Here is a 25667-nt window from a genome sequence, read left to right on the forward strand (position 1 = left end):
TGACCCCAAAAAATTGGGTTGTTTTTGGGTTATTTATTTAATTTATTGGATTATTTATTTAACCCAAAACGTTGGGTCAGTCCATTTTGGACCCCATTTGCGTTTTTATTAACCCAATTGCTTCTAGCGTGCACTGCTACTGTTTTGTTCTGCATTTTGTGTTGAAAAGAGATGCCTAATTGTTAAAGCCTGATTGACTGGTTGGCTATGAAAGTCCAGATGTTGTTTGCTTGTATTGGCTTGATGTTGATGAAATGATCATTCTGTGGAAGCTGCTAATTTCTCATTTTCTAGTTCCTGGTTGTAAAACGGCCACAAGAGGGCAGTCGATACCATCTCAAGTACCGATATCTTTTGAAATGAGGCCGATATTGATTCCTGGTATCGATACTCGCCCATCCTTACTCAAATATAATTACAAGGTGCACACGTTGCGTCCACTGTTTGATCTAACAGTTGAACTATAGATGACTGTAAAGTACACAAGCCGCAGAATCATGTTTGTTGAAGAAAAAAAAAAGTTTAAACTTCAAGCACCGTTACAAGCACACAATCGCTTCTGATGGACGACTGTGAATTTGGCGTGACGTATGAAAAGACTCACACAAAAACAACAGAGAGAAAGAACCCTTCAAATCATGTAATGTGCTTCCCCCTTTAGACGCAGCAACAGACACGTTACATTCAGCATGTTCAGCACGAGTTGTTGCCCCTCTTCGGCACTTTCTCTTCATCGCAAGACAGTAAAATAGAAGTTATGCAGGCAAAGTTTACATTTCATAGGTTGGATCGAGTCGTTCATGTACACTGGACGCGACACTCAGTCGCAGAGCAACAGAGGGCGATTTTGCGTCGTGATTCCAAAAGGAACCGCTTTTGCCGCGCTGCCAAACTAATCGGCCTATATACACTTGAATTGCGAGTCATCGTAACACTCTCCACCCAAGAGTCCCGATGGTGGTTGTTTTCATGGGAAATGACAAAAGGAACACAACCCTCACTCAACATAGAAGTCATAGAAAACTAAAGGAAAAGGCATGGAAACGAGAGTATTAAATGCTCAGAAACGAAAACAGAATTTCCCAGAGAGATGATAAAGAAGCTTATCAAAGGCTTCCATATAAAAAAAAAAGAAGAAAAAAACGGCATACATTTGCTAAATCTCACCCCTGGAGCAAGACTTTTACATTTGACCTCTGCGCTAATTGTCGTCAACATCTCATTTCAAGCTTTAAGATCTTTGAAATGCGGCTTTCAAGGCTACTGCTGCAAATCGACATACGCTGATAAAAGCCGTGCCGTAGCTGACAAGCTGTTAGGGCTTTTCTCTCTTAAAGGGACATGCGCACAGTTGAGGAACAGATGCGGCAAAAAAAAAAGACGCCTGCCAAGAGACCAGCAGGCTTGGAAAATATACTTTAGATGGTGACCACCTCGCTTTGACCCCGTTAAAATAATGCGTGAAAATCCAAAAGACTCCAATCTTTCCGCTACTTTTTTGAAACGCATTCATTTTCATTAAGGGCAGTAATTCTCAGCCAAACTTCGTAAAGTAAACTCTCATGTTCTTAGTGCATTTTTTTTTTTGTACCTCTGAGTAATCTGCCTATTTCTAAAAGCATGTGATGTAATCTTTTTTTTAATTTATTTTTTTATTTTTTTTAAACCTCACAAGTGATCCACTGTGCCCAACTTGGTAAAGCAGAATCCTTGCCCGACCAGTCGCATGCACACTATTTGATCTAACCTCTGCCCCCAATTGAGGCTTCTTCTGCTGCTGCTGGGCACACGGTTCAAACAGTAAAGATGCAGCTGGAAGGAGGCCGCAAGACTCCCACGCGCGCATCGAACGCACCACTGACTCATGGTCAGGTTGCATTTAAGCACAGAGGCGGCGGCGGCGTCGTCGTCGTCTTCCCTTTTTTTCTTTTTCAAAGTCCATATTTGCTTTCTGCAGCCTCTTGCGTTAACCTTTGACCTCCTCTACTGTAGACATAATTTTCCAGTCAGTGAGTATTAATACGACCTGTTTTTTGTTCTGATTAACAACTGTAAGATTATTATTTTTTTCCCATACATGATATAATGTACTGCGCACAATGGTTTATGCGCTCATTCTGGAAGCTTAATGTTGCTGAGGACATGCAAGTTATACGGCAGAGAAAAAGCAAAGTCTTTTTGTCTTCTTGGTCCTTCTTCTTGCTTTTGCTCGGACGGGGGTGGGGGAGGTTCAAGCGCGAGATTCCTTCTTTGAGTGTGGCTTGTTTCCCAGCACGGCGTCCATCTCCGTTACGGTTTGGGGGGTCATTTGGGATAAAATCTGCAAAGGAGGTAAAGGATATCAAATGATGGCTGCATAGTAACCAAAGTACAATGGAGTGAATTTAGAGGAAAATTTATGAAAAATTTCATTCACTGAGTATATAAAGCAGAAGTGGGCAAAGTATAATGTTTCATTCTTTAATCTGGTCCACTAAACATTTACATTTTCAAGAGTCCTGTAATATTTGTTGTGTGAATGGACTTATTTTCTCCTGTAGAATTTGTTCATCAAAATGTATTGTTCATTTTTTTTTTTTTGTTAAATATAGTTTTAATTTCTCTACTTAAAGCCCATATCCCAGTGAAGGGCGAACGGTGGCGAGTGTTGATTTATCATCAAGGCTTTCGTTCAAGTTCTCAACTTTTGAACACGTTCAAAACTACTTTGCGAAAAGAAAAAAAACATTAAAACAATAGGTAGACGTTTAGCAAACATTGCGACCTTGAATGAACCCTAACAAGAAATCAACATTTGCTACCATTACAAACTTCATATTTTCATGTTTTTTTTTTTTAACATGTTCAAAATGTCTTTGCTACAAGAAAAAAACATAAACTGTTGGAAAACAATTAGCAAACATTGCGACCTTGAACGAGCCCTGATGAGAAATCAGGGGGGTCATAGCTAGGTTGTATTTCGTATACGCTAAACTACTAGCGTAGGCAACGTTTTGTAAAACTAAATCTATGTGACGGGCGCGCAGAAAGAACCGCCTTTACCCGCAGAGCGCCCAAGTTCTCCAGTAGCTGGTCTGTGTTTGAGACGCCCAGAAGCACTGAGCTCACTCCTTCACTGCGAAGACACCATGCTGAGGAGGAAAAACACGGTTAAGAAAGTTATCTGCAGGAGAATAACTTGTGATATATGCTTATATTGTTTAATGGCCAAAATGTCTTAAAAAAAAAAAAAAAAACCTCTGAGCCGTGCTATTCATTAGATCACCATTTTTTTCTTCTTCTAAACCCTTCATAAAAACAGATTAGAATAGCGCTTTGAAAGAAAGAAAGAAAGAAAAAAAAGAAAAGATCTCTGCAGTGTTGTTTGGGGCGGTACCGATGGCCAACTGTGCGGCGGTGCATCCCAGCCTGTCTGCCAGCAGGTGGAGCTCCTTGATTTTAGCCAGCTGCCTTCGCCCCTCCTCACTGTTCACTCGCTCCCTCAGCCATTGGTAGCCCTTCATCCGCAGCCAAATAAGGAAGAAAAAAAAAAGTGTTTAAAGAAAAACTGATTTCTCACTAAAAATAAAATAAACACCCCACAGGATTGGGTGGGGAATTACACTGAGGGGAATCCCACAGGAAGGCCGGTTAAATCAAACGGACCTTCATTGCTGCTCTGGAGCACTCTGGTACTCCATCGCTGTACTTTCCAGTGATCAACCCACACGCCAACGGTGACCAGGTCATTGCTCCGACACCTGAAAGAGACAAATGAACTTTGTCTTTGCCTATTTAACCAATTAAAAGCCAAGGCGATCGAGCGGAATATAAACGTCGCATGAATCGATACCGATCTTGTGGTAGAGCTCAGGCAGCTGCACTTCGACTTTATCCCTCTGGAAGTAGTGATACTCTGCCTGCTCGCACACGGGTGGGATCAAATTGAACTGGCGGGCCACCGAGTAGGCTTCCTAATGCAGGGAAAGAGTTGACGGTTGCTCATCTGCGTTCATGAAGCCAACGCGGGGGGGGACAATAACAAGCAATGATTGAAGGTCACCATGATTTCCATGGCGCTCCAACGTGAGGTGCCCCAGTACATGGCCATGCCTTGGTTTATAACGAACGTCATGGCCCGCACAATCTCTGAGGAGGGAGAGCAGTTAAGAAGGTCAAATGGGAAAACCCGATTTCTACTTTAATGTCACGCGCCATCTGAAGCGTGTTACCTTCCATCGGACTGTTGACGTCATTCCTGTTGGCAAAAACAATGTCCACGTAATCGAGCTGGAGTCTTGATAAGGATCCTCTCAAACCTGCCGTTGGTAACAGACAATATTATTGTAAAATATTTGCATACAATGTGATGATGCAATATTATGTGAAGTATTACGATACGAAACAGTATGACGCGATACCGTGTGATACGATACCATACGCTGCCTTATGATACAGAATGATACATTACAAAACCAGACTAACTCACCCAGTTCTATATGATCATACGATATTTTAAAAAAAACTAAAAAGATTGAATTTTGATATATTGACCTCACATCATAGTGTAAATATTTCAACCCTCTTTTTTTTTTTGTCAGAGCTCAGTATTGTTCGGTAATCTTACCGATTCGACGTGTCATCATCATCACTGCTCTCTCTCTTTTTTCTTTTTTCCTCTTTTTCTTTTTTTATGTGCATGCTCATTAATTCACCTAAAACCTATTAAAAAATCCCATACCGTTCACCTAAACCTAATAATTCAGAATCCAGCTAGAGTCGTGAAGTTGTCAGGAGACCCGAGGAAGGATCAAAGAAAAGAAAGAAAAGTTAAATCTAGCACCCACCAGGTTACCAACCAGAATCTTTCACCAACCCCAGATGCATCTAAATTCCAATAAATTAGGGAGACCTCAAGAGACCAAAGGAAAGACTGGGGAAAGGAAGGAAGGAAGGATAGACGAAGCAGAGTGAGATCCACAGACTATAATATAAATACTAAATATTTCGACCCCCTAATGCACTGGCCAACATTTCTTTCAAATGCCATACATAATTTTGTGGTTTCTGAGTAATTTTGGGCTACTGAGTTCAAAAATGACTATATATATGTTTTTACATTTAATTGCTAGATAATGCGCTTTGACAGTTTCCGAAATTTACATGAATCATTACTAAAAGCAGTGTTTATGCTGTGACGTCAACTGTTTTTGCATTTAACTGCTAATATTTACCGATTACCGTCTGTCACAATATTGCATCAAAAATGTCATTACTTGCCTATTATTAGCATTTAAAATAAATAAATAAATAAATGGAATATCTAAAAAATAATAATAATAATAATAAAAAATAAATAAAAATACAGCCAATTCATAACAACCTTTAGAAAGTGAGTCAGATCTGAATAGGCAAAGTTTATGGAACAATACCATATAATATCAATTTCCACTACAACTACAAAACTTAACATGCAGTATTAACTAGGGGTGTGTGTGAGCCGATACCACGTATCGGTGTTGGTGCTGATACCAGCCTTTTTTTAAGGTATCGGGACTCGTAAAACTGCTATGTTTGGATATACAGTATAGGTCATTCTTGAAATAATCTGTCATTTAAAAAAAAAAAAAAAAATTGGTGGGGGGTGCTAATATTATGTATCAAAAGTACCAGTGGTATCGGTGACTTCTATTGACATCCTTCTCTATTACTGAACATTGTCTTATTAGCATCCTCGCATGCTTTGGTTCAATTGTTTTGTAGATGATAATTTTGTTGCACATCTCAGGAGGACACAAGTGTCTTGCAGCAATTTGCGTGGCAGTTATTTAAAAGAAACGCATGACAAATGTCAGACTCATGCAACGCTTGAGGAAAAATCTTATTTGACATTTCAAATCAGTCGTACGACTCACAAAAGAGAAGTAAAAAAAAAAAAAACACACAAAAAAGTTTTGAGCCAGAAATTATTTGAACAATGCCGCACGGGAGGGTCGGCAACAAATCTGTTTCTAGTTTTTATGTGGACTTAAAGCCCATCTGTTATGTATTCTTGTCAAATGTCATGGTTCGTCCTGCGTTCTAACCTCATGCGCGCGTGTGTCATCATTTTAGTGACGGGCCTGAAGCCGACTAAAAGCCCAAGTCTGATCGCTGTCCCAAATGTTAAAAGCTGCCCAAATTTGACCTGTTGCGCAACTGCCTCAAATCAAAAGGCTCATGACAATGACGCCCATTCAAATCCTTATTTAATTGGACGGCCCGAGGCCACGCTACGCGCTACGCGCTAAACAAACAAAAGTAGCCTTCTTTAGGATTATGTTGTGCGGGAAGAGCCGATGAGCCGGCTGGAAAAACAATGATCCCGAGTTGGATTTTTCCATGGGAGCGTCGTCGTATTCTTTTTGTCCCCCTCAGCTGACCTTGAGTCGCTAATTCGCACCAGATAGCAAAAAAAAAAAAGCTGTAGGATGATGCGTTACCTTCAATGATGTGCTTTCTGGAGAGGCCTCTCTCGGTTTCTGCTCTGTGAAATGACAAAAAAGTACATTCTGATTATATGGATTTGAACACATCATCTTGATTTTGAAAATAATAGGAATATTGGAAAAATACATACTGGCCTCCCCAGTAGATCTTTGTCGTAATGACAAAACTTGAGCGTCTATAAGAAAATAGGAATTATCGATTATTTTGTATCAGTGACATCAATTATTTGACTGACACTGACAATAAATATAATCGAGGTTGCTCACTTGCGCGAGACTAAAAACCCTCCGGTTTTAGCGAGACAAGAAAAGTGTCAAGTGCGATATAAATCGCATTCCTTGTGATTGGATGAAAACAATTTAAAGAGAAGTTGTACAAAATAGTTTCAAATTGCGGACAAAAGGGCAGATTATGATCAATGTACAGTGGGACCTTGACCCGACCACCTGTTTCGGAACTCGAGTTGACTCACTTGGCAATATAAGTAGATGGTGAACAATTGACTCATTCACTGCCATTGACGGCTATAGACGTCAAAAATTCATTTGAACTATTTCTATTAGTTTCACATTTTTTCCCACTTCTGTTAACAAGAGTATGAAAACCTAGAAAACAATATATTGTACATATAGAAGAGATATAAAATTTGTGATTCATCTTGACTTTAAATAATCAAACAAAAACAAAAATATTATAAAAAAAATAGGAGTGTCAGACGATTTTTTTTATTGTAGTTCTTCGCATGACTTTAATAGTTAGCTCACGATTAATCACAAATTTTTATATCTGTTCTAAACGTACAATACATTTTTTCTAGGTTTTCATACTCTTGTTAACAAACGTGGAAAAAATTTGAAATTAATAGAATTAATTTTTGACGTCTGTACCCGTCAATGGCAGTGAATGAGTTAATCTACATGGAGTTTCGGAGCTGTTTAATGCCCTTCCCAGGTGAGGTTTACTGTCAAACTAAAGATAAAACAAAGAACTAGAGCTGCGAGTAGCTATAAAGCGTATTTTTTTTTCTTAGCAAACGGCACGTCGCCACGGCAACAGTGCACAATGAAATACAAAGCTCAATCATTTTTCATCTTTTACATCTTTATATCAAACGGTTTAAAACGATTGGATACATTTTCTAGTTTATTCAAATATTGCCTCTATAAAAGAGACAAAAATGGTACTGAATTCCAAAATAAATTCAAAATGGCCGACTTCTTGTTAGCTTTAGCATATGGCTCCCAAAGACTATTTTTGTAGGTCCTGGATGGGTAGATATGCCGCCCGGGTTTTCACCAATCGAGGTGAAATGGACAACCAGGAGTTTGTTAAGCCTTCTTAGAGGGCGCGATTGATCCATTTATTGAAACTCGCACAAAGAATCCCTAAAAATGAATCATGAGTTTTCGCCCAACTTTAGACCCTCGAAAACGGCATAATTTTTCTTTGCTAATGAAATACAAAGCTTTTCAACAACTTTTCATCTTAAACATCTTTAAATGAAACGCGCAAAAATATGACCTCCAAAAAAAGGCACCAAAAAAATAGTGACAAATTCCGAAATAATCTAAATGGAGCTCTTCCTGTTTGGTTTAACATATGTGGCTGCAAGACTGTATTATACTGCCCCTAGTGGCCAAAACGTGCGCTCACAGAATGAATGAATTCTTGTGATTAATAAGTAGTAGATAGTAAGTGACCTCCATCCTTTCTTCTTGACGATATTTCCCAACGTGATCTCTGCTCTGTGGAGAGACACATTAAGGCTATTTAATGTCATAATGATCATTCTTATTTCTGTTATAGCCTATATATAAACAGAGACGAGGTCATATATGAAGTCTGACCTTCCGGAAGCATAAACCTCCGCGGTATCAAATAGGTTGACTCCGTTCTCATACGCTAAGGTCATCAGGTTCTCTGCCATCTGAGGGAAGAAAATGGAGGTTGAGTCTGAGAGGAATGTGATGGATGCCGTAGCAACCGCCCCAAACGTGAGCACATGACAAAACAATAAATAAATAAATAAATATATATATTTTTGTAGAGGGAATAAAAAAAGGTGCTTGTGAGCAAGGTCTCACCTCGTCAGATATTTGTGATCCAAATGTCACCCACGTGCCTGGATGAGAGGAGAGTTTTCAATACGTGTTGCATTTGAGGTCATGGGAGAAAAATGAGAACATATTTCATACTTGGGAACTCACCTAAACCAAGGCAGGAAACACGAAGGCCGGACTTTCCGAGGTTTCTGTGAAGAGACGGAGAAGACACAAGGTCAAAAAAAAAAAAAGTTACTTTCAGCACAAACATCCTTTTTTTTGTCATTTAGAAAAAAAAAAGGACATTTGTTTAGGAAATGTGTCGTCACAGTGAAGCAACTTTATTGCTGTCTCTCAGTTCCACAGTTGACATTGGACAAATTCCTTGAGGGTTATTTATTGATTTATTTTCATTAAACTTCCACATCACGGCTTTACTGTCATTGAAAGACTTGAAAGTGATTTAGGAAATGTATTTTTCATTTCCGTATCATAATGCACGTGTTAATATACGCTAGATAATAGCTCCAGTACAATAGCCATCATGATGCCTGATTTTGTTTTTTTAACATTATCTCATTCACTGCCATAAATTCATTAAAAAAAAAAATTAGGGGCGACAGGCAATCAATTTTTATTTTATTTTAATTAATCGTATGAATTCACTAGTTGACTCACAATTAATCGCAAATTTTATATCTGTTCTAAATGTAAAATGAAAAAAAATTCTAGGTTTTCATACTCGTGTTAACAAACAAAAAAGGTTAAACTAATAGAAATAGTTCAAATACATTTTTGACGTTTTTAGCCGTCAATGGCAGTGAATGAGTTAATTTTATATTGTAGTTTGCAATCTTGTAGAATCATCTGATTCTGATATTTTAGTAACTTACTCTATATGATATGATACAAGGTGATATGATATCTGGTACAAAATGGAAAAAAATGAATGATACATTATACAAAATTGGTAGATCACAGGTGTCAAACTCGAGGCGTGGGGGCCAGTTCCGGCCTATTGCATCACTTTATGTGGCCCGCTATAGAAAATGCTTCTTGCTAGATTTGTTCTTTCATTTTGGCAACAGATCTGTATCGCAATAGCATTTTTTTTCTTCTGCAGTACTTGTGGTGATATACGATATTGAATTAGCTCTATATAGCATTAAAAAAAAATCCACAATGCACTAAACCCACAATAAAAGGACCGCGATACAGCGACGTATATAAATCTGACCGCATCATCATTACTACAACTACTGCCATGAATGATACCGCAAAAAATGGCAATATGATTACCAATGATAAAATAGACTTGGAAAATTACACCACAAATCCATCTTCCCAAGTGAATGAAAAACAAATCACGTTATAAGGGAACATGTGAAACGCTTTCTCTCACTGTGCTGCTCGCTGCCAATTGGCCTGTGGTTAAAACATGTCTAATTGTTGCGAGAGCAATCGACCTTCTGCCGTTCATATGTTAACGGCTCACAGTCGTGGTCCGCTTCAGCGAAACCGCCGCGGGGGGAAAAAAGCGGCCTCAGATGGAGTCCCGGCCAAAAAAGCCGGCAGAGCCTCGGGTCTGAGCGCTAAATGGCCCAAAATGCACCAGCAGGAGCTGCGGAGAGCTTTATTACCCAACATGCCACATTGGATTACCCAGACGGCGGAGTTTTTGAAGGGCAAAAAAAAGAGCTGCTTTGGTGACCACGGGACGAGAGCATGTACGGATAAAATGGCTTGATGCTGGCGCTCCTCTTGCATGTGCGCTCTTCTAAATCCTAATTAGAGGCAAGGGAAAGGGCGGGAGAGGAGCATCAGAACTGCAGTGCTACTAGCTGCTCGCTGTCTTTTCATTGCCCCCCCCCCTTCACCCCCCAAGTCCCAACCCTTTACTCGGCCTGTCTGCCTGCCTGTGTCCGCCACAAATAACCAAATGCGGGAAGACAGTCTGTCAGAGCGTTTAGACTCAGCCCAGCGAGCCCCTGCTTTTATTTTCACTGCTCTATTTTTAATGCCTGACCCTTGAGCTATTTTTAGATTTCTGTACATGTAAGCGATTGTGTCCCCGCTGTGTGTGGGTGTGTGTGCGCGAGCGTGCATACACGCGCGGGTGTGGGTGTGAAATGCTCATTGTTTAGACTCTTGTCAAAATAGCACACTCCGGCAGGGTCGGGATTGCGTTGCTGCAGGGAGGAGGATGCAAGGAAAAGGCAAGTGGGCTCGATTTTAAAGACGATTCCTGGGATGCGAGGCGAGGCCGGCTCTCCATCACGGCTTCCCACCAATGACAGCGTGACTCCTCTGAGACCAGCAACGCACTCACTTTGAACACTGGCAATATCGTCTATGAGGCACATGGGACTTCTTCTAAAGCTTTTCTCCGATCACATGTCTGAACTGTTTTCATATGCTTTGGCCTTTGATGACTGGATGGATGGATAGTCGGTTAGATAGATCGATAGCCACCTAGCTAGATAGATAGATACAGTAGAGCTGTAAAAATTAATCAATTAATCGATTATCAAATTAATCTGCAACTATTTAATAATCGAGTAATCGTTTGGTGCAATTTTTTTAAATTATCCAAATCTTCTGATTCCAGCATATCAACAGTAATTGTTGACTGATTTCTGTAGACTGGTTATCTTCTGTGTTTAATCTAAATAAGACATTTGCAAACATCTGCTTTTACTTTGGAAAACAATGACAATACAATACAACATCAAATCCACCGTTTTTTTGTTTTTTTCATCACTAACCAATACGAAGTGTGAAATAAACACCAATCACTGGTTAATAAACAGTTATCAGGGGGATTTTTTTTTCTTCTTAAATACTCTTTAATGCCAAAATTTAAAATGAATCAGATTAATCAATTAAGTAATTCGATAGTGACAGCACTAATCGATAGCCAGATAGATAGCTAGCTAGCTAGCTAGCTATAGCTACTGGCCTTATCACTAAATTACTCATATGTGTTTCATGAAATTGTAATAGTGATCTGTTGTCTTTACTTGGCATTCTTTTCTTGGCTGTCATGCTTCCAAGCTGTGTATGAGCCTCAAACGATCAGCGATTGGACTGTTTGTTTAACCAATCAGATTTCAAACTCATCCTGATTGGTTGCTCAGAGCTAAACCTTGCTGCAGCCAACTTTGACTAGCTAAACACATCGCTAGCTACACACAATATATTTACCCGTGAGTTGATGTATTTTTGTTCAAACTGAGCAATGATTTGTCATGACATAAAAGATCTACATGACATACTTTCAATCGGCATCCTGATGTTATATGGATTATGTCAGTGTTTTCTCTCTTCCATCCGCGCCCTCCCCGCACTGAGCCCAACTCCGCGGCTCTCTGCAGTGCTGCAGTCTGCTTATTTACTATCTGCGAGTGCGGAGGGGCACGCGCTCACTCTTGGCTTTCGCTGACAACCTTCCCCTCACTTTCCCTCTGACGCGCGCACGCACAAACGCACGCGCGTACACACTCCAAGAGGGAAAGTCCGTAGACATGCCGTTTCATTTGACGGAGGCAAAAACCACATCCATAACGTGCTGCACGAGCACGAGCACGAGCGCGCCGGTTTCCGGTCACGCACGCCCCTCTCCGTTCACGCTTGATGGCGATGGAGCCGGAACACGGGCAACACATCTGCATATATGGCTCTGCATGAATGCGCTCGTGAGCAGTGCACGCAGATGCCGCTGTGGCTTTGCATGCTTCTTCTTTTTCTTTTTCTTTTTTTCTTGTATCATTTCTGCCTCGCAATCAATCACAAAGCCCAGACAAGGTGATCGGACGGGGACTCGGTTGTTGTGATACATTATTAATGGCGCAGGGCAGGAAGGCGCACAGGTGCTCTGTCATGGTGTAGTCAGCATTTTAACCTGTGCTGACACCCTCCACCTCCGGTTGGCTCGCACCCGCGGCGGCGGCAGCAGCAGCAGCAAGACAATAACATGCAGATGGCCGCGAGCACTTGATGGATATTTTTGCTCCCTGCAGTTGTCTTTAGAAGGCACACTCATGCTGAAGCAGGCGCTTCTCCACAGGGAAGCACACCTTAGATATTAATAACACGCACGTCAATGTGTGTGAGGGTGAGTGTGTGTGTGTGTGTGCGCGCGCACGCGTGAATGTGCACTTTTGCCAAGCAAATTGGCGGCAAGATGGTGGACTGTCCGCAATTTTTTTTTTAATGATGCCTTCGGGGCTTGAACGGAATCTATCTGAAAAGTCTGTAGTAAAGTGTAAAGTAATATAAGAATATATATACCAGTGAGTGTCGTTACAGTATTTATTTTTCTTATTTTATTTAATTACTTTTAAAAGGGAGCGTTTGTAAAGATTGAGCTCACGAAGAACTTCCGTGTTACGACGAATGTGCCATCGCAGTCACAGTTTCTATTTATGTGTCTTTTATTCGTGGCTCGTATAAATAATGCAGTGCCGTTAGAGGCAGAACTAATTTTTCCCCAATACAGAAGTTTCCGCACCGTCACTTAAGATAGCTGCGCTTGCATAAACAGTTGAGCAAAAGCAGAGATTCCCGAGCGCTTTGGCAAAGTGACGTCGATTTAATGTGCGCTTGCTGTGGAAATATCTTGCTGAAATTATTATTTTTCTTATATCTAAGATACTTTTCGGGAAACTGCAGCATGTGACTACTAGCTATTATTAATAAACCGAGCTAAACAATAAAATCTTTGTCTTTTTGTTCAGATACACGTTATTAAAACAGTTACGAAAGTGCGTCTGTCCCAATTAAGAAAAAAATAATAACTGCACGTGCCGCGAGAGAATTAAATGGGGGGAAACTACTCTGTCTCTCTCATACAGCTTTATTAGTGGTCATGACCCTCCTATTAAAATGCACGTAATGAAGTGGAGCAGCTCCAGTTGATATTAAAGTAGTGAACCACTTTATGATGGTTGGACGGGTCCCAGGAGACACGGTCATGGACAAAGGCACGCGTTTTCCTACGGCAGGAATTAACGATGGTTTTTATATTCACTAGAATGAGATTAAAAGTAGTTTAAATACTCTGTAATGTGAATTTGTTTCTATGAAGGTTATACACGTTTGAAGATAATTGCTGAAAATGTGAGTAAACATTTTTGACTGGCGCGTATGTTCGAATATGTTACAAAATACTCGCAAGTACGTTCGAATGTAGTAAATCAAGCACTGCAGGCATAATAATAAATCATTAAAGTTATGAATAAACAATGTTTTTTTAATGTAATTTTTTTAACGTTTTGGTATAATGTGAACCGAATGCTTAAAAACTTGTTAGTTTTTTTTCACTTGTGGATGCGCAAGTAATACTCCGGGGTAAGGGTGTGAATTGCCCAGTACCTGGCGATTAGATTCGTGTCACGATTCGATTTGATACCGATTAATCACGATACGATTCGATGCCGATTAATCACAATACAAATCTATAAATTGATTATTGCGCTTTTTATTTTATTTTTTTTATTTTTTAACCCAAATTTCGAAAATACTAATCAGTAAACTTCTACATTTACACTGTAAGATTTGTATGAAAATTTATTTATTTATCTAAAAATTCAGGTTGCAGTCTGTTTTATGTTTGAACAGCACTGAAATAAAATATTAAGGCTTAATGTTTCATTAATATAACATTCGTTCATGCTTAAAATGTGAATCCTAACCCTAAGTAAAACGTTTTGTTGAATATTCCCATAAAAAATTGATGTTTAAAAATCGATTCGGCCGCATCTCGAATCGATTCGAGAATTGCGCGCTCTAATATCGCGATATATTGCAAAATCGATTTTTTTCTAACACCCCTACCCTGTGGCATTATGGGAAAATATGCTATGTTTATAGCATTTAGCCTACAAGTACGTTCGAACGTACTCGCGAGTATGTTCGAACGTATTTGTGAGTCTGTTTGAACATTCTTACGAGAGTGTTCGAACCTGTTTAAATATGTTTACTCCGCAGCGGCACTTCCACGCTTGCGTGGTTTTTCTCCATGTCAATTTTCCTGCTATTTTATGCTTGTCTCCCGCGCAACATAAGCACTTGAACACTTCCACGTGCAGTTCGCTAGCTCTGCCCGCTGGCGTGGCTGCTTTAGAGCGCCTCATTGTCAGCAGAGAAAGGTGTGGAGGAGTGAGAACGGAAGAAATACATTTCAAAAGTCCAACTTGCCAGCAGCATGTGGACTGAGGCTTTGGGCTAGCTAGCTTTAGAGCGCCTCGTTGTGACATTGTGGAAAAGCCCTGCAATGAAATATGTGCGATATTTTCCTCCAAGGTTTTTCCATCCTACCATCCATAGCGTGTGAGGAAAAAAGAGAACATGTAGATTTGTCATGATTTAGGAGCCTCATTTTCTATGCGTTTTATAAATTTAGCAGGGTTGTCAACTCTTCTCTGCAGTGCGTCACATCTCAACGACATATTTCTTTTGACTTTATAGGGACTTTGAAAGATGTATTTTGGTCCGGAGTCATCCTTATGATGAGATGAAGAATATGGGAAGGTCAGTGCCACCTGCCAACTTGCTCGACTGTACGTCTGGACAATGAGCGATGAAGCGGAATATTTGAATGACGGCTCGCTTTCCCTGGCTGGCTGCCTCATAAATACCATATCTCATAGGCTCGGACGGCTCAAGGAATTGAACGTGATTGAATGCACTTGTCCACATGTTTGGACCCATTAGGATGTCAGATGATGCATTTTTGTATGATGGAAAGCATCGGAGCTGAGCGGACTCACTGTCACAGCAACAAGCTGTAAAAAGACAACAACAACAAAAAAAAACAACAACATCAACCTCACACTGGAAGGCCCGAGCCGAGATTCAAACACAGAACCTTAGAAGTGTGAGACAGGAGTGATCGCCACTAGACGACGTGTTACAGAAAGCGTTCTAAAAATGTCCTTTAACGACTGATAGCGCTCTGCCCAGAAGCACGGCAGCATCACACCCCCACCCCCCCACCATTTTACTGTTCACACGTCTGGGGGGGGGGGGGGGGGGGCGTGTTTGGCAGATGCAGATTGTTTCATAGCCATTGGTGATTGATATATTTAACTTGGAATCTGCCTAGCAACAACAGTGATGTGAAGAGAGTCAAGAATTGGAGCAACATTTTCAGCCAGTCATTTAAAAATCTAATGTGAAGTTAAGTATATTATATATAAGAGAGTAATTTACAGCAATTAATGTATCTTTGTTCTATGCCAGTGACTTATAGTGAAAGGTAGAACAACAAATGCTTTTTCAGTAGCAAAAGCTAACGTGTATATCCAATTTTTGTGACTTTGTTTGTTGGTGGTCCGTGAGATTATTATTTTTCTTGACAGCTAAAACAGATTAATTTCATTTCCATTCATTTTAATTGGGAAAGATGATTTGAGATACAAGCATGGCCACTGAATAATTTAAACTCAAATCTCAAGCATAGTTGTTGTTAATAATGAAAACGAGCAAAATACGAGTACTGAGCCAGTAGTATTTTTTGATACATAAAATTTCCTTAAAAGAACAATGACGTATAATTAAAAAAAATATCCTTACAAAGGGAATGAAATAAACAATAAAACAAAATTTCGAATTTCTAGTTCCTGTTTATAAAACAACCACAAGGCTGATACAGGTATCGACAGTTTGTCGCAAATACTGACACCTTGAAATAACGTAGGTATCGGCCCAATACCAATACAGGGTATCGATACTTGCCCATCCCTAATTGTTATAAGGAAAATATCCGTTGTTTTTCAATTAATTCATTTGTTAGTAATATTGTTTACCAATACACAATAAGGAAGATTGAAACCGTTATGTGTAGCATACGCAAATATATAACGAAAACTGAAACTAATACTAAAACTAGTAAGAACCAAACTAAAACAAAGCTGATCTCAAAGCGACTCGGACCAGTAACGTTTGGGCAATACCGGTTGAATAACAAACTGAAGCGGTCTGATGAGCGTAGCGAAGGCCACCAAATGAGGGGGAAAAAAATGTGCAAAACAAACAAGGTTGTTGAGCTCGGATGATTTGTTCACGTGCCGCCGAAGGTTGAGGCGTTTAAAAATGCACAGTAGAAGTGCACTCCGAGAGAGCAGCAGACTCGATGTCAGTGCACTCGCATCACAATGCTAATTGCTGCTAATGCACTGCTCAGTCGAACCACAGCGAACGTATCGAGTGCTCGGGATCACTTCGGAGCTCGGAAAACATGCTAATTGGAACGCAATGTTGACTTGGAGAAGTCAGTAGACCTCGCATACGCACTATGGAGCAAATCTGTGGAAACATTCATAGAAGCCTTTCTGTTTCATTTTTGTTTTTGTTTTTTTGTTTTTTTTAAACGTATTCCAGTCCTGGAAACTAAAGTAGAATACACAATGGAGCATTTTGGCCAAAAACGATGAAGACGGATGGATTCCACTTAATATCCAGTCGTGGCTGTGCTGGAAATAATTCTGACCTCCTTCCCTGCTTGTTGTTTCTTCCTCATTACAAAAAAAAAAAAAAAAAAAAAAAAAAGAGGGCCTGGTTTCCACGGAAACGACCAATCGGCTAATGAGTGGAGCTCAGGAGGTCCTGTGTCATCACGCTAGGTGGCGCCGCGCTGCATTCGCGCCACGACGCCGCCGGTGCTCTTTGGCGGAACGGTGGCCCGCTCCGAGCCTTTCCTGCGCATTTCGCGCTCGAGTGGACTTGACCCAGTCACGTCGCAACCATTCATTTCTCCATCGCAACAATAATTTATGAATATTACATGCACGTATACGTAAACTGTGCATCAGCCATGCACTGACTTCATATCTTGATTTATTTCTTCATGTGAGAGAGCCAGAGCTATTTTCAGTCATATTTTCCAAGGTCGTAATGGGATGTGAGCGACTGGCTAAAATATAGCTTATTTGGGCTAATCTTAGCAGGCTTACAACTTTACAGCTCTAAAGATCCGCGTCACGGGAAGATTTTGGAATGAACTTGTCATAAAAATGTGCTCATAAAGTTATTGAACTGTGTGTTTTGTGTAATGTCAATTTGTGGAGAAAGTGTGCTACACTGCTAACATGTTTGAGCTAGCATATCTGACAAAGCTATGTGATGTTACGGAGTGTAGATTTCACATATTGCTGGACAATTGTCCCTTTTATAAGGAAAAGATGTCTCTTGTAAAGTAGTTTGTTGTATCATACATTCATTTCTTGTCGGTTTCTTGTGTAAGTTGACCAAAACAGCCGAGCTGGCATGACTTGCAAAACCAGTGTTTTCATTAGCTTGTGGGCCAATGAATGATAGTGGCCCTTTAATGTTGCCTAGCAACAAATAACGAACATAGCAACTGCCATTTTGCGCTCACGAGTCGAAGCAAAAAAAAAAAAATCGGCTGAATGCTAGCTCATATAAAAAAAAAACTGTCAAGTCACACCAGGTTTATAATAGTTTTACATTTTTCATTATAGTTTGTTTTTATTTCATTTTGACGTGTGTGTTTTTTTTATTAAGTTAGTTTTAATAAATTTTTAGAGCATGTTTGTTAGTTTATTTTATTTTTCTTATAGTTTTTGTTTGTACTATATGGAATATTTGTTGAGTGAGAAGATTATTTTTTTTGAAGACTTAGGGCATTTTCGTTCTAAGTACAATTAGTTTTAGTCTGATAAACGTAAGATGTAGTTTCAGTTAGTTTTTGTATTTTTTTTTTTAAACAACTGTTTATTTAATTTACTTTTTTTTTTTCAATTTTGGTTTGAGTTATTTTGTACGTTTTTGTTAGTACTTTTTGTTGTTGTACTATGTTCAGACTTATACCCACTTGAGTACTCGGTAGACACCGATTCCAATACCAAGTACTGATACCACTGGTACCTTTTGATACAAAAACAAACAATGAGATTATTTTTTTTAGAAAGCCCTATATATCCCAGTGTAGCTTGTTCTCCTTAAATTTGCATGAAATGATTGGCGATACCTTGAAATCAGGCCGGTTATCGACCTGATACCACCACCTGGTATCGGTGCTCGGCCATCCATTTTTACAAATTTAACGTTCAAGATAGGAACGTTTTTTTTACCCAACCATTTCAAAATACATTTTAGAGCTGTAATGGCAAGACGTGACATTTTTACTCGCGGTTATCATGCCGTCAGAATCTGCCCTTTCGCGATTAATCAACAAACTCAAACTGAATTCCAGCAGGGGCTGATAGCATGTAGACGGTGTCACTGTTGCTGCGTGCCACTCGGGTTAATGAGGCGGCCGGTTGGGATTAGCAAACATCAGCGAACAGCAGGAACGACAGGTGCCACCTGCAAGGTGCGACTCTGTGTCACATCTGTATCGCTCACGTCTGGAAGAGCTACAGTCGCCCGAGCTTTGATTACGGTTACTATGCTATAAAAATGCACAGCACGGACTGCGGCCAGCGCAGGCCTGATAAGCAGCAGCAGCAGCAGCACTTGCGGTGTTTGTGATCAACTCGAGGCAATGCCGGGGGCGTTGCCATGGGCAACTGGAGGTGGCCACATGCCGGTTCGACGACTGCACTGGCGATAGCCGAGCGGCAAGACGAATCCAAGAAGCGCGTGCGCATTGCCTGACTGCGTTTCATCGTGTGCTTCGCTCGCCTTTTTAAAACCTCATGAATGAAAAGCAAAAGAAAGTCAAGGGAGGAGGATGGAAGCGGTTCAATCGACTTGATTAGTGAGGAAAACGATCATGAGAACGCCTTCCTACTTATTGGAGTGGACGGTGACGCAGCGAACAGATGAAGCGTCGCACACAAACGGGATTATTTTTGTACTATTCCCTTTGCTAAAGCTCAACAAGCTCAAATCCAAAAAGAAGATGATGATGCTGTGTTTTCATACATTATGACTCAGACCTGATGTTGTGTGCTGCTTCTTTTTCTTCTCTCTCTCTCTCTCTGGCCACACAAATATCTTTTTAAAGCCTCCAAGATAGGCGCGGGTCATTTTTGGAAACACAATTTCTTTGAGGCAGTAACAGTAACAGTAAACTGTGGTGAAAAACTGCTTGCTTGTGGATTAAATAAACATGCTTATGTCCAGCAGGGGTTTAAAGCTTTTTTTCAGTATTTTTTTTTTTTAACATACTGTATAACACAAATGCTGCGGTGGCTGAGCTAAATGCACATGTAGACAACCTGCACAATATGTTCCACGGTGTTTGTTGGTGACCTCAATGTCACCTTCTAGCATAGCTCCTGCATAAAGATGAAGGGAAAAACGATCATTTTTTATACAATCGGTCCACCTTCTTGAATGTCTTGAATTTGAATAAGAGTTCATATTTTATTTTTCAAGTAAAAAGGCAAAGTAAAAATAAATAAATAAAAGTACATAACAAATTTGAATAAGAATTAATATTTTATTTTTCAATTTAAGAAGTAAATTAAAACAAAAAAGTAAATAGAAATTTGAATATTATTTTTTTATTTTTCAATAAAAAAAAGTAAAGTATAAAAAGAAAAGTAGATAACATTTTTGAATAAGAATTAATATTTTATTTCTCAATTAAAAAAGTAAAGTAAAAAAATCAAAGTAAATCAAAAATTTTATAAGAATTCATATTTATTTTTTTAATTTAAAAGTAAATTAAAAAATTAACGTAAATAAAAATTTGAATAAGAAATTATATTTTATTTTTCAATTTAAAGGTAAATTACAAAATAAACGTAAATAGAAATTTTAATAAGAATTAATATTTTATTTGTCAATAAAAAAGTAAAGTTAAAAAAAGCAAAATTGGAATAAGAATTAATATTTTATTTGTCAATAAAAAATTTGAATAAGAATTCAGATTTTATTTTTCCATTAAAAAGAGTTCAGTGACAAGCGCATAGGAAACTGGTGGGTTTCAGTACCTCCAACAAGGTTAAGAAGCACGGGTTTCGTATATTGTCGAGTTCTGATTGTAAATTTTCAGTATTTACTCAAAGTTCCTGCTGTGTGCGGTCAACGCAGAACGGCCGAGTGCAACGGCAAGATGCCAACTAAAGCTGCCGCCGTTGCCAAATTTCAGCAATTGAGGAGCAACTCATTGAGTTGGCTGTTTGCGTAACGTGTCCTCCAAGTCATTCAAGAAATGACGAGGAGAAAAGATGGCAAAAAAAATGAGCAAATAGGTTCAAGAGGGGTACACAGGACAATCCCGACGGAAAACACCCTTAAAAATATCACAAGTGCTTCATGAAGCTTCATTTGTCCATTGCTACGCACCATCCTTGAAATGGATCGTACCACATGTATCGTGATACTTATTGAATCGTCTTTTATTGGAGAGACGCAAACGTTTTTGTGACATCTGCAGCTGGAATTGACTTGGCCATCGTAGTTTAATGTGTGTGTGTGTCAGCGTCTACATTCATATCTTAATGTTTGTCCCATTCAATTAACCTTTGAAAGTGCATTGGTGACTGTGGCTCTCCTTGCCCACATGCAAGAGGGTATTACAGTACCTTAATTGTAAAAAAAATAAAATAAAAAAATCACTTCACTGGAGGTAGATTGCAACGCTGTTGTGTCTCGATCCAACCACTAGGGGCAATATGAAGAGGAGCCGATCGTATCTGGGCTCACTTACTGTAAATATATGTTGCCATTGCTCAATTTATTCGATCATCTGGAGGTCAAATGGCACACGCCCGATCAAACCAAAAGTGTTCTCAGCCATCCTCTCCTCCACCTGTAGCACACTCACCTGTACTTCATACTCGTGTGGCGCCCGATGGCCTCCTTCATGTGCGCATGACCCTGAGGGGTGTGTCGCGACCCGGGGCCCTCCCTGGTCTTGACCGACCCTTGGGACGAGTAGTTGCCATTGCGCTCTTGTCCGCTCCCTCCTCCGCCCGCTCCTCCGCCGCTCCCACCTCCTCCTACTCCTCCGCTGCTACCTCCCGGGGGCGGAGCGGTGCGAAGGCCACAAAGTCGGTCCTCGCTGCGACTCTTGAGGTTGTGCTCGGTGCAGGCGAAGGACACCTGCATCCTGACCCTGGTTTCCGGGGGTTGACTTTGGGAGTGGGACCTTTCGCTTGACAAATGTCCAAATGAATCAGTAGCGCTCGTTCGTTGCTGCTCCACCTGAAAGGGTCCAGGTTAAAGATTTTGTCTGAGATTTTCCAGGGGGAGGGGGCGCCGGCAAGGGTCCAGCTTCTAGCATGACACATGCAGAGCTGCCGTCTGCTACGTCTCCTGTCTGCTGATGCGAACCTGGCAGAAGGCTTTTTGACTTTTCATCAGATGCATCAGGACTGCAGTCCACTTTAAAAAAAAACAAAAAAAACGACAACAACACACACACACACAATGATGCTTGCTTGCAGATTTGGGTGTGGGGTTCTTTAGGGAGACCCACAAACATGAACACGGGTTCCCGGGGCTTGTGTCTCCTCTTCAGCTGAGGTGAGTCGCTCCCGCCTTGAGCCGGAGAGCTCGCCGGCGTGCCGCAGCAATGACACACACATCCTCACACTTGGCGTCGAAATACAGCATTTTCCTCCCCGTATTTTTTTTTTTTTTTTTTGTCGCAAGGTGCGAAAAGATGGGGGAAAAAAAAATTCAAAGCATCGTCGTCATGCGTGCAGCAGCATCGCGCACCGTCAGTTGGATGCGAGGGGGTACAAAAAAGGAGACGGTAGAAAAAAGCGGCATCAAATCCCATAAATGTATTTTGTCAGATTTACCTTCTTCAGTGTGCGGAGTGGCGAACATGCCGGCAGCAGCTGAGCAAGCCGCGCGCGGCTCTCCCAATTCTTCGTCTCGGCTCAGAATGTCAAAACGGAACATTGAACATTGTGCGCCGCAAATCGCTGCAAAAAGCTCAACGTAAGCATCATCACTTCATCATTATTTTTTCAATGGATTTTGTTGTTGTTGTTGCTCTTCTTGCTTTTTTTCCAGAAGCTCCCCAAAATGTTCACGGCACACCGCGCAACCTCTCTCTCTCTCTTTCTCTCCCACGTCGCTCCCTCCCCTCCCTCCCTCCCTCTCTCTCTTTCGCTCTCTCCCATTCATCACACGGGTGAACAAATTTCCTCACATCATGTGTGTGCTGCTTATGCAATGTTGCCTCGTGGCTCAATTGGAAAATAAATGACAGCCATAATGATTTGCGCGCGTGTACGGGCGGGCGTGCGTGAAGGCATGTCTGCAGCATCTCATCCGCCACGCCCATTCAGTTGAATGAGAAGCCATCACAATTCTACTGCAACATCTGTACCATCACCTCTCGTGAGTCCAGATGCCACATCATCACATAAAAAAAAAAAAAAAATGATGAGTCACGTCGATGCTGTATACAAGTATGTGTTCACAGTATGCGCACAACAATATAAAAAAAAAATATTCCCCCGACTGCGAATACAATTGCACACATTCATCATTTTCTGCCAGTTTGCTTATATGTCAAATGGAAGCTCGCCTTGGAGCCTTCTGCAGTCCCACAGCAGATTGTATGGCAGCTGAGTGGAACTTTTGTTGAGCTGGTAACTTTCCACTAGAAGGGAAAAACACTCTGCGTAGTATTTTCTTGTAACAAAAAAAAAAAAAAAAAAGAGTACCGATAAAATGTGAAAACTTGAGGAAAGTTGTTGATATTTTTCCAAATATATAGTCAAGCAGGTCCCTGCTAAAGCTACTGTATCGCTTTTATGTAAATATTTCAACCATATTCTACCGCTATTGCCATATGTGCATTATAGTTAATAGCAAATTGATACAAGTGCAGGGAAAGGGCCGAGATAATGCTGCCCCCTAGCGACTGCCTTTGATATTAGTTTTAGTGTATTTTCTCGAGCTTTAGATCATGAGCAACTTTAAATGCTGGAGTTTGAAGCAAACAAAAAAATAACCTACTAACCCACACACACACACACACACACAAAAATAAACCAAATTGGCCAATATATGTAGCAGGTCTGTCCAATTGTTGACCAAAATTGGGTTATTTGTGACCAAACAATTTTAAGGGTGCCAAATAAGGCCTCGTGTAAGCGCAACTAAGCCATGTCTGCCATCTAGTGGTGGATAGTGATATTACTACTTCAAATTGCAGTCAATCCCTGCATACTTGCAGTTTGGCAGCTTCGGATTCACTTATTCACAGATTTATCATTGTTATTATATTTAAGATTTTTGTTCTTTTCCATCTGTTTTCTGCTTTTATTTCTTCCTTGTTTTATGTATATAAATGTTTCTCAGCATTTTTAAAATAGGTTTTTAGGTTTGTAAAATCAAAAAGAACAAAACATTTTCTTAAATAAAGGATCCCATCCCTTTGCTTTTTTTTTTTTTTTTTTTTACTTTCTTAAATGATCAAATATGGTTCCTCAATTAAATACAGCAATGAATATTTTAATAATATTTTATATAGTTAGATCTCATAATATTGAGCAGGCTTACGAGTGGTCGTTAACTGAGCCCTGAGCAAGTGCGATGTCATTTTAGGTCAATAGAAAATGGCAAAATGGCCGCCCTCGGAGATGTTTAAAGACGGGTGGATTTTGCTGCTTTATTCATATTCCAGAGACGCAATATGAATCAGAATACTGTGTTTAGACTCGAACATACTACCGGAAATGCATTTATTTGAGGTGACTTTCCCTTTAAATGCAAAACATGCATACCATTTCAATAAATGCATCATAAAATGCGTTCATTTCACAAATCTGTGGTGTATGTATTAATATCAAAAAGTCTCCTTGTTCCAACATTGTGTCAGATTTATTTGTGTCGCCAAACCCCCCCCCCCCCCCCCCCATCCCAGAATAGCTTCACTGAGCCCTTTTAAGTGAGATGTAAGCGAGCCAGTGAGACAAACAACCGCCTGTCAAAACATGCGTCACTGACCCCCCCTATGACTAAACCCAAATACCAAACCCCACCCCCATCCATGGTGATGCTGACCCTGTCAAGCATGAGACCATCTCTGGGGGGAGGAGAGGGGGGGGGGCATGATCTAATAGAAGCCATCTTCAATAACGTCAAGGCACTTTTATTCAACTTTTGAAATGAAAATACCTCCCTGAAGGCGTCAATCAAAACTTGTGAGTTATTTTTAAAACCGCTCTTTTAGTTCTCATGCTCATAGTTCTCAAAAATATATCCTTGTAACTAGTACTGATCGTAACTAAAAATGCCATCATTGTCTTTGTATGGCTTATAATATGAAATTGGAAGAATAAAAAAACATTGTGACTCAATTCTGCAGCGCAAAATAGCAGCGAGGTTACAGCGGCGAAGTTCTTCTCACCTGTACGACATGGCCGAGCGCTCCGCCTCGCAGTCGGCCAGCGACAGGCCACATTCTCTTAGGTAGAGCTCCAGTCGCCGACGCTCCACCAGCCTGTGCGCCGCCTCCAGGATGTGAGAGGCCAGGGCCTCGGACTCGGTCTTCTGATCCGCGCCGGTCCTGCCGCCGCTCCGGGCTCCTCCGGCCTTGGCGGCGATGCTCCCCGAAGAGGACGACGCTTTGGGCTTCTTGCTGATGCCATAGAGGTCCTCCACCGAATACTTTCCTCCCTTGCCTCCTCCGGTGCCACCGCGGCTGGCGAACATCGTTATCCCGACTCCCAAAAAAAAAGCTGGAACAAATCAAGTCTTTGGCGCAATCGTGTCAGCGACGTTAAGCAAAAAAAAAGCAGCTTGTGAGTTTGAGACGCAACAACAACAACAAGGCGGCGCTATCTCGATGAAGATCGGTGAAGATCGGACGATGTCGGGCATCAAAATGTTTGCAGAGGCGCACTTAACAGGCCGTGCAAAAACATTAAAAAAAAAAAGTGCTGGATTGCTCCTAAAATAAAACAAAGAGCACACCTGTCAGCGTCAAACAATGGCTGGCTGCCGATGACGCCTCTTTGAATAAAAAATGGATCGGAATAAAAAGCAATCCGCATCCTTCTCTCTTGATCTCCCTAAAGGAGGGACGCTGGGGGATTTGTGCTCAAGCCCCCACCAGCTTACATGTGTTCAGATTACCAGACAGATGAAGTAACTCTGCTCTTGCGGCCGTCATGTAATCTGGAAGAGGCGAGGCTGATGCAGATCAACGCTCTGACCTTCACCTTAGGAGACAAGTTTGCCTAAAAGCGGGACACTTAATGAAGCTGACATGCG

The 25667-nt window shown here is 40.7% G+C and overlaps 1 protein-coding gene across 2 annotated transcripts; it reads right to left on the reverse strand.

Annotated features, from left to right (window-relative positions):
• On the reverse strand, positions 1-25509 carry LOC147161053 (voltage-gated potassium channel subunit beta-3). Of its 2 annotated transcripts, none has more exons than XM_086098399.1 (14): positions 24802-25509; positions 8676-8719; positions 8553-8590; positions 8316-8395; positions 8169-8213; positions 6599-6643; positions 6462-6505; positions 4212-4298; positions 4043-4128; positions 3833-3953; positions 3646-3740; positions 3377-3497; positions 3043-3131; positions 1-2320 (listed from the first exon to the last, which is right to left on the reverse strand). In XM_086098399.1, exons 1-14 carry the CDS (start codon positions 25104-25106, stop codon positions 2231-2233), a joined length of 1290 nt encoding a protein of 429 aa, XP_085954525.1. In that variant the 5' UTR covers positions 25107-25509; the 3' UTR covers positions 1-2230. The 2 variants fall into 2 exon arrangements, with proteins under 2 accessions (XP_085954525.1, XP_085954526.1); XM_086098400.1 differs by lacking the exon at positions 24802-25509 and adding an exon at positions 21253-22493.
• Positions 25510-25667: the final 158 nt, after the last annotated feature.

This window comes from Leptonotus elevatus, chromosome 16 (genome assembly GCF_054856555.1).
Source record: "Leptonotus elevatus isolate MCC_2025b chromosome 16, RoL_Lele_1.0, whole genome shotgun sequence".
In the NCBI taxonomy this organism is placed as follows: Eukaryota; Metazoa; Chordata; class Actinopteri; order Syngnathiformes; family Syngnathidae; genus Leptonotus; species Leptonotus elevatus.

Bases quoted from the DNA above. Each gene is read 5' to 3' on its own strand.
- LOC147161053 (XM_086098399.1), bottom strand. From the start codon at position 25,106: ATGTTCGCCAGCCGCGGTGGCACCGGAGGAGGCAAGGGAGGAAAGTAT. The intron at 8,720-24,801 runs GTGAGAAGAACT...GTCTCTTCACAG, and splicing joins CGCTCGGCCATGTCGTACAG to AAACCTCGGAAAGTCCGGCC. The intron at 3,498-3,645 runs GTCCGTTTGATT...CTGCGGATGAAG, and splicing joins GCTCCAGAGCAGCAATGAAG to GGCTACCAATGGCTGAGGGA.